Genomic DNA, 12,972 nt, shown 5'->3' on the forward strand with positions numbered 1-12,972 from the left:
TGTGTGTGTGTGTGTGTGTGTGTGTGTGTGTAAGTTAATTGACTACTAGAGGATAAAGCAAAGGTCAGGACCCTTATCTTCATGTATCTTCAGGAAACACCTTAAGACAGCATGAGAGAAAGAGTTCCATGCTTTCATTTGATGAACTAAAAGAGAGATTCTAATAAGTTTAGGGATGGATAATTCCAGAGACAGTTAATCCAGGACCCCCATTTGCATTTTAAGATTCCTGATATAGGCTTGCCATGATATGGACCCTAGAAAACCTTGACCAAAATAACGCTATGTTCAACTATCATAACTTAATTCTTAAAGAAATTTCCTTATAATGATTATTTGAATAATGTAAATCACTATAAATTACCAAATGGCTTTACTGTAAGTATAAAAAAGATAATTCGTTCTTATCAGCATTGAGTTTAATGCTTTGTTAGTTTTCACAGATTTCAAATTCAAAAAATAAACGTATTGTACTAAGGAAAATGACCACCTTCTGTAAGATAGGGCAGTGTTTTTTAAACCTTGATTAATCATTCAAGTTCAAACCATCAGGTGTGACCATAGAACATTTTCCAGCCTGCCATTTTTCTTATTATTATATCTGCGAATTTGTACATGGTTGGAGATTCCTTTGACTCTCAATATTTTAAGAGCAATATTAGTATTCTGTGACCTCAGAAGGGGCCTCCTGACCTCCTCATAGGTGATTATCCACAGACTAATCACCACAATGTACTGCAATGTCGGTCAAAGTAATAATTTTTGCCTTCCGATTACAGAATGTCCTATGTTTATCCTTTTGCCTTTGCTTTCATAACTGAAGCTGTCAGCTAGTTCTTCCCTTGCATACGAACATCCAAATTACTCAGATTCATCACGCCTTTTATTCTGGTCTTTCCTCAGCCTTCATCTGAGTTCACTGCCTTAGTCCATAAAAGCACTCTCCCCTCGGCAGAGTCTTCAGATTTCCGACAGTTACACGCTTCATACTCTTTCATTCACAGGCCCCCTCTGCACTCGGCTGATGTCCCAGCATACATTGGCCATTTGGACTGGAGCTGAACGTTTCAGTGCTCTGTGCCGTTTGCTTTCTGGGTCAACGCATTGTAAACTGTGGCATTTAAGTGGTCCTAAATTTACTTTGCCTTGCATATTATAATGCCATATAACTCTGGCTTATCTCCAGTTTTTATCTCTGGTTTCCTTATTGTTCCCAATGTGATCATCTTTTTCAAGAAAGCTTGCTTCGAGCTAGTCTTGCACCAATGATAGCAATAATGTTTTCCACTCTTAAAGTGAATCTCTTCAATAAAAGATGCCACTGTCTTGCAAATGAAAAGAAATCTGTGCTAAACTAAATGTGCGGGGGGGGGGGGGGGGGGAACTGCAGGGGTAGCTCAACTCTCCTTGTCCTCACCTCTTTTAAAACTATCCGTCAGCACGATGAGAAAAAAAATGTTAAGGTAGAAAGCATCCAAATTAAGAAGTTAAAAAATATTTCAAGTTATCTTTCTATAAAGTTACTTTTCTCCATTCTGTTGGCTTCTTTCAATCCTTTTATATTTAAACCCATAATCTTTCGTTCTCTTCTACTTTTCCAGTATGATGCCTTTCTTCTCTCTTTTCATATGATTGTATTATGAATATTTTTCTGACTACACTGATACCCAATTAATTCATTGAATGTTTACGTTTAATAACAACAGACTGTTGAATCTCAGAGGGAAAGCAGGGGTGTTTGGGTCGGTGGGAAGAGATCAACCAAAGAACTTGTGTGCTTATATGTATAACCCATGGACATAGACAACAGTGTGGTGAAGGCCTGGAGTGGGGGAAGGGTGGGCTAGAAGGGGTCAATTTCGGGGGGCGGGGGAAGGGGATATGTGTAATACTTTTAACAATAAGGACTTAAAAAACTGAAATAAACAACCACAACAAAATAAAAAAAAGTTTTTTTTAAAGAAATGTAAGCCTTTGTGTAGAAGAGTTAGTAGGATACATTCATGAATGACTCAATTCTAATTTTTAATCAGTGTCATAACAAACAACTATTATTAGCCAGTGTTTCTATTCATACAGAATATACTATACACACACCCACACAGCTAGGTCATCACTACTGTAGATATTTCAGTTTTCCCTCTGATCAAACTAAATTAGGCACAGACTTGGCAGGTTTTATATATACTCTACAACTCATCACCATTTCCAAAATATTTACTACACAGTTTTATATGTGGTTTTATATATTACATAGGAATCTCCCAGACACTCAGCATCTACTCGATAGTCCATTTTTCTATCAACATCTGGCAGATCATGGGTTTTCTCCTCCCCGCCCCCCTTTTTTTTTCCCTCTTGAGGAAAGGCACTTACCAGTTTTACTGTGGTTGCTGTGTGGTTTCCTGGAAAGCTTTGCAAGGTTATAATTTTTCCTCCAACACGTTTAAAAAATTATGGCATTTTGCTTTTTATTGAATCCCAAGTGCATATCCTATGCTTTATCTCATCTACCTCAAGGATACTTGGATACCAAATAGCCATAAGAAGAAAGATATATCATCTCCCTCCACAGCAAAGGACAAGCATGCTTCATGGATGTTTATCACCTACTATAAAACATTTGGGTTCCTTGAGCTCAAGGTTCCTTTACTATAATGCCACCCACTCTGTGTGTTCTCACCCATCTGGACCTATCTGTGTCACCTCTGTGGGACATGGGGGACAGGGAAAACTGACACAATGTGACCATGCTGATGCTACTTGCTGTGCTGAGAGTAAATTCTTAAAATCTGACCAGAAATGTCATGTTCTGTCAGAACCTCAACACTCGGTCAGGCTAAATTTAACTTGCAAATAAGTTGTGCGTTTATAAAACTTCAGATTCTTTCAAGAGCCAGGACATGGATTAATGATTATTATCTTACAATTATCTTAGCCATTGTTAATAATTAAGAAGCAATTTATAAGATATTTAGAATTACAGATACTTTAATATAAATTGGATTGTTTGCATAAGAGTCCTATTTCTGTTGCTACTAATATAGTTTTGCTTAAAATGAATGACATCTATTCACATTTGCCTCATATTGTTTACAGGGGATCAGTAACAAAAAAAATATCTATATATCTATATATCTATATCTATATCTATATCTATCTATCTATCTATCTATCTATATATATATATATCTTTTTAGAGGTGTCATGCTTAGTTTCTTCCAACAAATAATTAGAAAATTATTTATAAACATGTGAATTATTACCAAATTTATAATTTGAATTTAATATGTAGGTCAGATGTCATTAAAATATTCATTGAAAAAAATATAAATTGCTAGACAAAACAAACAAAATCAAAACACACACACACACACACACACAAAAAGATTTTAAAAATCCATTATATTTCTGCATGGAAAAAATAAGGAATAATTGTCTTCTTGTCATTAATCGGTGACCTCCCAGAGAAAACAATTATTCCCTGCTTTTTCATACTACAGAAGATTGTTCATGCATCTCAGAAAAGCAATTGTTATCTAAATTTAATAGGGGTATAACAGGAAAGTAAAGCAATGCTCTCAAATGTTTCAAGTAAAATTACAATGAATTATAATGAAAATGAACACTTTGAAAAACTGGCACTTCCTCTATTTTTCTTCAGATAATTTTGTTCGCAGCTTTATACAAATATTAAAGATACCTGATGTTTATGTTTACTTTGAGAATGTAATAGCACAATGTGAAAATGCTTGGGAAAATCACAACCACTTAACAAAAGCATGACTACTCTCCTTTACTCTTTATTGATAATTTATTTACAATTTAATCATTATAATGTAGAACTGCATATTTGTTAGCAAGCAAACTCTTTAATCCAACAAAATGTTCTTTTAATGATTTTCATCAAAAGTTACTAGATTCACCAAAACCAGTTTGGCTCAGTCGATAGAGCGTCTGCCTGCGGGACTGAAAGGTCCCAGGTTCGATTCCGGTCAAGGGCATGTACCTTGGTTGCAGGCACATCCCCAGTAGTGGGTGTGCAGGAGGCAGCTGATCGATGATTCTCTCTCATCGATGTTTCTAACTCTATCCCTCTCTCTTCCTCTTTGTAAAAAAATCAATAAAAAATAGATATATTTTTTAAAAGTTACTATAATAGATTAGCCCTAGCCAGTTTGTCTCGATGGATAGAATGTTGGCCTGTGGACTGAAGGATCCCAAGTTCAGTACTGGTCAAGGGCACATACCAGGGTTGTGTGCTGGATCCCCAATAAAGGGTGTGCAGGAGGCATCTGATCAATGATTCTCTCACATCATTGATGTTTCTCTCTCTGCCTCCCTGTCCCTTCCTGTCTAAAATCAATAAAAATATAGTTTTTAAAAGTTGTGGACTCCGCTTTCCTGCACCTGGCTGCACCTGGCGGTGGGCCCAGGGGGCCTGCATGGAGCTCCTGCCTGGACCGGTCGTCCATCTGGTCATGACAGCCCTCGCCTATTATTAGAATAGATTATGACGTCATGTAGTCATATCTCCAAACCACTGCATTGTAAACATGGATATTCTTATGGATCTATTCAGGTGGATCTAGAGACTTACTACTGTCATCCCACTTCTCATATAATAGAGTCAGTTTAAATTTGGGGGGCGGGGGGGTAGAATGTGTTTTTTCCTCCTAGGTGGGTATGTTTAGAAAGAATCTGAACTCTAATTCAGATTTAGAGTTATTTTGGGGCTTGTCAAATGTTTCTTGCCTTTGGACTTTATAAAATCATGGACTTTAGAAACTCTTGAGGAAATAAATGTATAAATAATTTTAAGAGATATATCTGGGCATGAAATTATAAGAATGGAAGCAGTAATTCAATTTAGTTACTGTTGATAAGTGATCAATCTCTTTTCTTTCAGAGGCATTAGTAATAATCCAGAGACAGTATAAGTGAATGTCTTACTCTGTTTCACCCACAAATACTTATTCCTTAATATCATGCAATAGAAAATTATAAAGAAGGACAAAATAGCGTACTGTTGTAAATACTAGAGGAGGAGTTTTCAGGAGTATAAAGTTTTATCTTTCATAATCCACCATATGCTTTACTTTGAAATCTTATTTCCACTCGCCATTTTATTTTGGCTCTGCATTTTCATGTGTTAGAATGTCAATTTTCTACGATAACTCACTTTTATTAAGTTATCGTATCATTAAACTCCCTAATAGCACTTAAACACAAACTTTAAGTGTTATTTTTATACATTGAAGTGCATGTCCACCATTTAGATACCATGGTGACCATATAATGAATACGTGGTACAGATTTCATACATCCATTATCTTACTATTATTCATTCTGATAAATAGCTTGTTTCCTCATATCATACTGTTTGCGATTAAAATGTTAAGTTCCAGAGAGAATTACTCACGCGTGTCACTTTTTAATTAAGAAGAGAAAGATTAGCCAACCTTTTTCCAAGAGATAAAACCACATGAAAGTCAACTTGTAATTACTCCTTTTGAAGTTTCCGTCCCAGTGGCTCACTGAGGTCCAACGTGAAGGTTGGGAATGAGCCACCACTGGAGAGGGGAGGTTTCTCACATGTAGATCATGTTTGAATGCTGAGGGGAGCGGGGCAAGGAGGCAGACATGCTCCACCACACCAAACCAGGGCAGGGGGCTGATGCTTCCTTCAAGCAGGGACTCGGACGTTTCCATCCTTCCTTCTCCCTTCATTGTACCCTGGGACCCTTTGGTCCACACAGGGGACCGTGAGCATCATCTGCCCACAGCATCTGCTTCATCTTCTCACACGTCAGTAACGGTCTCTCCTCTCACACCGGCTGCTGTGCTCAATGGCAAACCATTTCTCTCTTTGCAGACAGAGTCCTTTGCGGTGCCATAGCACATGGATTTCAGGACTGCCTGTGAGGAGGTAGGTGACATGGCTTTGTGCTTTTCCGGTTTTTCTAAACAGGAAACCATGGGCCTTCCTTTGACAGGAGTGGGACATCGTGTTTGGTGGAGGGATGTGTGATGGGTTTATTTTGCTTCCGGGGTAGGCTCTGTGTCTGAAGACTGGAAAGCCAAAGAGAGCCCGGGGGAGGCGCAGGTCTTCCCTCTTCCTTTAAGAAGGAGACGGGCGCATATTTGGCTTGTGATGTCACCTTGCTCCATCAACGAAGCACTGCAGGGTTTAAATAGTGGCAGGGTTGGAAGTAATGCTTTCACATAAATGGTTATAACTCAGAAGACTTCGAAGGTCCCTTTTCACACTAACATTCTAGGATTTTATAACGTCGGTATTCTATAAGTATCTCAATATAATTTCATTGTTAATACGTAGCAATTCAGTTTCTCTATAGAACTGCCATCCCACCTCAGTCTGAGTTAGTGATATGACATTGCTCTTCCAAGGATAGGAAAGGGCACACAAGTGTGCAGTGAAAAGAACATGGAGGTGGCCTCCAGGGACTGTAGCTGTTCTATTTTTGGAGGAAATACTATCTTTTCTACTAAACAAAGGGCATTCAAAGCATTGTTTTTTCATTCTTCGGGTAAAATGCTAACATTCACAGGTGAAAATATTTCACACATTTGCCTAGAAGGTCTAAAATATTTTTATTGTGTTCAACTAACACAAGACAAAAACAACCATAACTAGGTTACCTATGATGGAGTGGAAAACAAGCCACCAAAAGCTCCAGTTATTAACATTTATGAAGATTTTTTTTTTCTTTTAATGAAATGTCATGTGTTAACATTCTTGCAAAAATATCTTTTTAAAAAGTGTCCCAGTTTATTCATGGCTCAGAACCGAAGTCTTTCAGAAAACGAATTGCTTTTATGTTTTTCATACTCATGTGCCTCTTACATTCTAGTTATTGGTTTACAGACCTCTCAATGCACTGAATGCTGTAACATATGTTATTATAACAAAAGCTGCCTTATTCTCCCAGGACTGAAGCATAAGCTCAAAGACTGGATTTTGCTTCCCAGGCAGCTAATAATGAGGGGACATTTTGCACGTTATTTGAATGTGGAGTGAATAAAATTTTGCCTACATCAAGGTTGCGATGAGAAAAGCTTCTTTCTACTGTTTTAGTCCCTGAACTTTCCTAGGTGATCTTTTATGTCCCTTTGATGTGTAAAAACAATGTATGGAAGGCCTCTCAGAAAAGGCCCCCCTTGAGATAGAGCATTATTTGTGAACGCTATTTCTTCCATCACCTTTGGAGGGGAGAGCTAGGGGAGGGAAAGGCCTGATGGTACTGTGCATTGAAAAATTAATACATGAGAGTTCAAACTGTATAACACTGTTCAAAACTGAAGAACATTAGGTGCCAGTGTCTTTATTCTGCTCCCTGTGATCCTGCAGAGGAATTACCCTTCGCCACGGCTCAGCGAAATCATCATATATGCTTAAGGCTTAATCATTACGTCTATTATTTCATTTTATTTTTTTTCCAGTTTCCTCTCATGGGAGTGTCTGCTATTGGTTTTTAAGAGCTTGTTTATGACTAAAGAGATGTTAACCATTGCTCATGCATTGCAAATGAAATACCTTGTTTTTTGTTATTATTTTGCTCTGGTTGTATCAAACTTGTGTATTAAAGATAATCATGTTCTGTTGTTTTTTGGTTTTTTGGGTTTTTTTTTTTAAATCAACAGATGTGCTCAACTATGTTCACATGCCTTTGATATTATTTATGCCCCTCCCTTCCCCATGCAACCTCAGTGTCTGGATGTTGGCTTCTGGTTGAGATCACATTGTAAGCATGAGAGACTTTTCTATGTGAAAAACACAGAAAATTATGTTTTATTGGACGAAACATGTAATTTGGTTTTTTTTGGAAATATTGTCATCCTCCAGACACATCCATCCGCATGATGCTTTAGGATAGATTAATGGACACAATTGAGGGAGTTCCTGCTGCATACTCGTCTCACAGAGGCGGAAAGGACATGGTCCTTGCTCCTTCAAAAGCTTCATTTTCGTTGAAGTAGATGATAGCCCTTACGAAATAATTACAGGGTAATAGCATATCATATGGGATAGAGGGCGTAATGATATGCATTAGTGCATGGTGTAAAGCAGTTTACAAAGAGAATTATCTTGGGAGGCTGCTTTATCTAAGCGCTAGAGGCGTGATGCATGAATATTCCTGTGAGAATGGACCTTCCTTCCCCTCGCTGCCGGCACCTCCTCCGTTCCGGCCAGAGCTGCCTTTTCACTCTGGACCAGAGCAGCCTTTCCACCTTCCCTCACTGTCCAGAGGCCCAGAGCACCTGGGGCAGTGGCTGCTTATGCAAATTAACCTGCCATCTTTGCTTGGTTAATTTACATATTCATTCCTTATTGGCTGGTGGGTGTCGTGAAGGTATGGTCAATTTGTGTCTTACTCTTTTGTTAGTGTAGTTATTCTTATCAACATTACGAAACATTCTTTTAAAGAAACACACCTCTAGCAATTTACATTAAATGTATATTTCAAGAGAAAGCCTGATATTATTTTGCATGGAATTGTGTGTTCATTAAATACTAAGAACATATATGCATTTCTATGAGCGTATCCCCTTCTCTAAATGAACTCTAATTCAATAATTATTAAATTAAAACGCAATTGCCCAAAGTAGTCACTCTTCCTATGGATTTGGTGCAGAATAACAGCCGGAGACTAAATGTTGTCTCAAAAAATGTTTCATTTTGTATCTCTGACCAATGGGAAGGCTAAGGGCACGTGCTAGTGAGAATCTGCTTATTTATCGGGGTGCATAGTATAACACTGACCTGCTTCAGGAGGCGACAAGACTCTTGCACTTCCTCAATGATTACTAGGCTGCTGGTTTAAAGCTACGTGGTACAAGTTTGGAAATCATCACCAGCTGTTTCAAATTCCCAAAACAGTGTGAAAGCAAAATAGTGGATTGCGATTTAAGACTCTTGGGTCTCAAACCAGGCTCTGTTTTTTATTAATTGTATTAATTTAGGCAGTTCACATTGCCTCTTTACTTTTTAAATTTATCTTTATTGCTGGAAGTATTACAGATGTCCCATTCCTCTCCCCCCCTCCCCCCGCCCCTGTTAACCCTCTCCACTCCCCACCCAGGCCTTCACCACACTATTATCTGTCAGTGGGTTTTGCATAGATTTTTTTGGTTTATATCTTCCCAGCCTCTTTATCCTTGTTCCCTTATCTATACAAAGTGTGTGTGTGTGTGTGTGTGTGTGTGTGTGTTGGTGACTAGAAATGATGAAATAGCGAAGGTTAGAGAAGATGTTTAAGGAGTTTGTTTTCAGATTTAAAATTTCATGATAGAGACAGAAAGTAGATTAACATGGTTGCCTAGGCCTGAGGAAGGGGCTAGGAAAGTAGTGATAATAGATTCCTTTTTGGAGAAAATGTCCTAAAATTGATTATTGCGGTAGCTGTATAACTTTTAATACACAAAAGTTCCCACATTGAATTATATAATTTAAGGGTTAAACTCTATAGAATGTAAACTGTAAGTCAATAAAGCTGTTACAGAAATTCTATAATTAATAAGTATTAAACAAAATGTTCTTTAATTTTCTAACATAGTATAAAAACTACACTCTACTCTCCAGATGTTCATGTGGATTTTCCGTTACTGGGGGGTCCGGGGACTTGATGTGAACTGGTTATCCTTTTCTCTGCATTTACGTTAGGTGTTGAGTCTCAGACTCCCCAGAGTGCATTTTCTGTCGCTATGACGTGTTATTCATGTTTTACAGGAAATGCACCATGCAGCATCATTTATAAGCTAAGCATAATATGTTCTCTGTTTTTGTCTGAAGACAAAGACAGGGATTTGTTTGCTGCAGGATGGCAATCAGGAGCCTTTCAAAGTCCGGCTGCACCTGGCCAAAGACATTCTGATGATCCAGGAGCAGGATGTGATATGTGTGTCTGGTGAGCCTTTCTATTCCGGTGTAAGTAGCTCTTCCTTCCGTTGAAGATGTTTGTGTTTGTTCATGAAAATATTTACCCACAGAAGATTATTAGTCTGTTTTTCTTTTATTGTAGAGCCTAGTAGGTCATCCTGTGTGAAATTTCTGTGTACATTATGAAGGGAGCAGGGTCCTGGTATAAGTACCCATACTGGCTCCACGGCCACCCATTTAGGTGCTGTGCTCAGTGTGGCGTCTCATTGTTAAGTCTGTGAGGGCTTTCTGTGGACATTATCATGACATCTAACATAAAGCCATTTTCCCGCTTCCTTTCCAATTGTTATGTTGTTTATTTCCATTTCCATTACCAAGTTAGTATTGAGTAGAAATGAAGCAAGTCATGATCCTTGACTTGCTCTCAAACTCTGAGAGTATGCTTCATGTGAAATATCATGCTAGTGAGAAGAGATGTGGTCATTAGATGCTCAGATTAAGGAAGATCCATCCCATTCAGACTTTGCAGAAAGTGCTTCTTATAAATGAGGGTCAAAGTTCATCAAGTGACTTTTTTTTTTTTTTTTTTTTGCATTTGCTGAGATTATTATGGGATATTTCTCTTCAATTCTATGCAAGTTCTTTTTTCAAAAGAGAAATTAGGTCTGTGTGTATTCGTTATTCCGACTGCCAAATTTAGAAGTGATAATAATAGTTCAATGTTGAAATACTGAATTTTACAAATTACAAAATTTTACTGATCTAGATCCTGTGTAATACATTTATGCCAGATTTACACAAGTCATATTTCTTTAGTAGAAAGAAAGAATGAGAGAGAGAGAGAGAGAGAGAGAGAGAGAGAGAGAGAGAAGGAAGGAAGGAATGAAAGGAGGAAGGAAGGGAAGTAGGAAGGAAGGAAGAAAAAAAAGAAAGAGGAGATACAGCACTAGTTTTTCCTTAACTAAAAGAGAGGGTAATCCCATAGGAGCTATTTAATCTCACTTGGCAGCAAGACCCGTGGTTCAGGATGATTTAAATAGTCTGTGACAAAAGAATGATCAGCAGTCTGCAAAAAGGCCATTAGCTTTGGTTAGTGAGGGCCATTGATTTAGGACCTGGTGTGACTCCCATTGGATGTCAGTGAGGAGTGAGGTGGAAAGTTCAGCATTATTCACCACCAACAAGACACTCCAAGGTAAGTCTATTAATAAGCTGAAAATTAAGTCTTCAAGCTAAAGAGCTACCGTGTCTGGGGAATCCCGGAAGCCAACTGTTTGTTACTTGCTGTAATTTTCTTCTCAGATCACATATGGCAACAAAGTGAAGGTGATGTCTTTCATGTTATTGCACAACAAATGATAAGTTCTAAAACTTGTCCTGTTTTATAATAAAATTGCTCTTCTTAAACGAAACTAATTTCACCTAAGGATATCTTCCACAGTGGTATTTCAGTGCTAGTTAGAAGAGCAATGAGTGTGATTGATAACTCATGGCTCTTTCTGAGGCTAAATTATAGCATTAGATAGAACTTTCTAGAACACTCAGACATATGGTGTTAGATAAAAGTCCAACTTCATTCTTACAGATGGGAAATGATATAAATATTGGAAAATTTAAATCCCATTTGCTCAACCCAGCTCCTGATTGAGTGTGGAGTCTTCGAAAGTGTGCCTTCTAGTGAGTTATTTTTTCTTTATAGGAAATCTGTCCCTTCTGTCGGATTCCTTTGGAGATTTCAGAGTCTCTGCCTGTGTTGACTGCAAGTTCACTCTGATGCATCCATCTAAAAATGTTTGCTATTTGCTTTGCTTCAGAGGCATACGGCTTCTTAAATATGAGGATTTCTGCATTTCTTCCATTCAAAAAAGTGATCAGTTATTAACTTGTTAAATGTTGCTTATTTCCCATTCCCTCTGTCCTTCCCTTTAGTAATTTTTTTACGTATATTTAAAAACACTCCTTTGATTCTTCACTCTCTACTTTTTCTCATATTTTATACCTGTTTGTCTCTCTGTGGAGTGCTAAAGTAACCCCCTCAGTCTTTCTTTCAGTCCACTAAACTCTCTTTGGTTAAATTTAGTCTTTTGTTTGAACTATATATTAAAATTCTGACTCTGGTAATTATATTGTTTGCTTCTAAAAGTTCCATTCTGTCCCATTCATTTGCCTCATAATATTTTATATTACTGTCATTCATTTGACATCTCTTGTTCTAGTAAGCATGTTAATCCTATTTCTAGGACTGGATCTGGAACTCTAGTATCTGCCATCTTTGTAGATCTTGGTGTGTTATTTGGCCCTTGTTTGTTTGTTCGTTTGTTTATTTGTTTGCTGATTCATTCATTGTGCTCTATTTCCTCCTGTGACTTTTCACTGTGAACTCATGTTATTTGATTCTGTGGGGGAATTTTTTGGACTTTAGCTCTATAATGTGTTACAAAGACTATTTGCATCCTTAGACAAGTGCCTACGGATCCTAGCAATTCAGATATCCTTTAAACTTAATGCCCAATTTGGGCTTTTGAGGCTTCCTAGATAGAACAAAATTAATTTCAAACCCACCTGTGGACCAATTCATTTACAAATTCTCAGAAGAACTGGTTTTCAATTCTTATATTTAGAGCCAAGTTCAAAATGGGCAGGTCTTCTACTATTGCTCTTTTGGTGGTTGGAATCATTTTTCATCCTTACACTTTACGATGGGGCCACGTCTCACCTTGCCCCTGTCCTGCTAGCTGTGGGCTCCCAGTGGATGCCCTCAGGGCCAGAGGTCATGTGAGCCTTCTTACCTCGTGGTTCCTCTTACCTTCAGACCACTTCAACCTTGTTTCTGACAACTTACAGTTTTTTCTTCTTTGTTATTTCCCTGACATTACTTTTTGTTTGTTTTGTTTTGTTCATTATTTTATTGGGTTTTATTGTGCTGCCCTGGAAAAGGATTTCAATATATTTGACTTAAGAGTGTCAGACCGAAGGTTAGTTTTGTGTGTGTTGTTGTTGTTGTTGTTTTTTTTTTTGTGTGTGTGTGTTTTAACTGTAGAAAGTCTATTGGTTTTTAAATTAGACAGACT

At 37.8% G+C, this 12,972-nt stretch overlaps 1 protein-coding gene across 1 annotated transcript in view; it reads left to right on the plus strand.

The window, feature by feature from the left end:
* Window positions 1–12,972, plus strand: part of SNTG1 (syntrophin gamma 1) — a gene marked incomplete at its 3' end in the record, with an annotated part of 103,739 nt that overhangs the window by 45,304 nt on the left and 45,463 nt on the right. Inside the window, exons 6-7 of the mRNA XM_084864728.1 lie at window positions 5,876–5,929; window positions 9,815–9,949. Of these exons, the coding sequence (XP_084720854.1) occupies window positions 5,903–5,929; window positions 9,815–9,949 (162 nt within the window). The 5' untranslated portion in view covers window positions 5,876–5,902. The remainder of the gene's footprint in view (window positions 1–5,875; window positions 5,930–9,814; window positions 9,950–12,972) is intronic.

The sequence above is a fragment of the Pipistrellus hanaki genome (assembly GCF_964339955.1).
Source record: "Pipistrellus hanaki genome assembly, chromosome: 17".
Taxonomy (NCBI): Eukaryota; Metazoa; Chordata; class Mammalia; order Chiroptera; family Vespertilionidae; genus Pipistrellus; species Pipistrellus hanaki.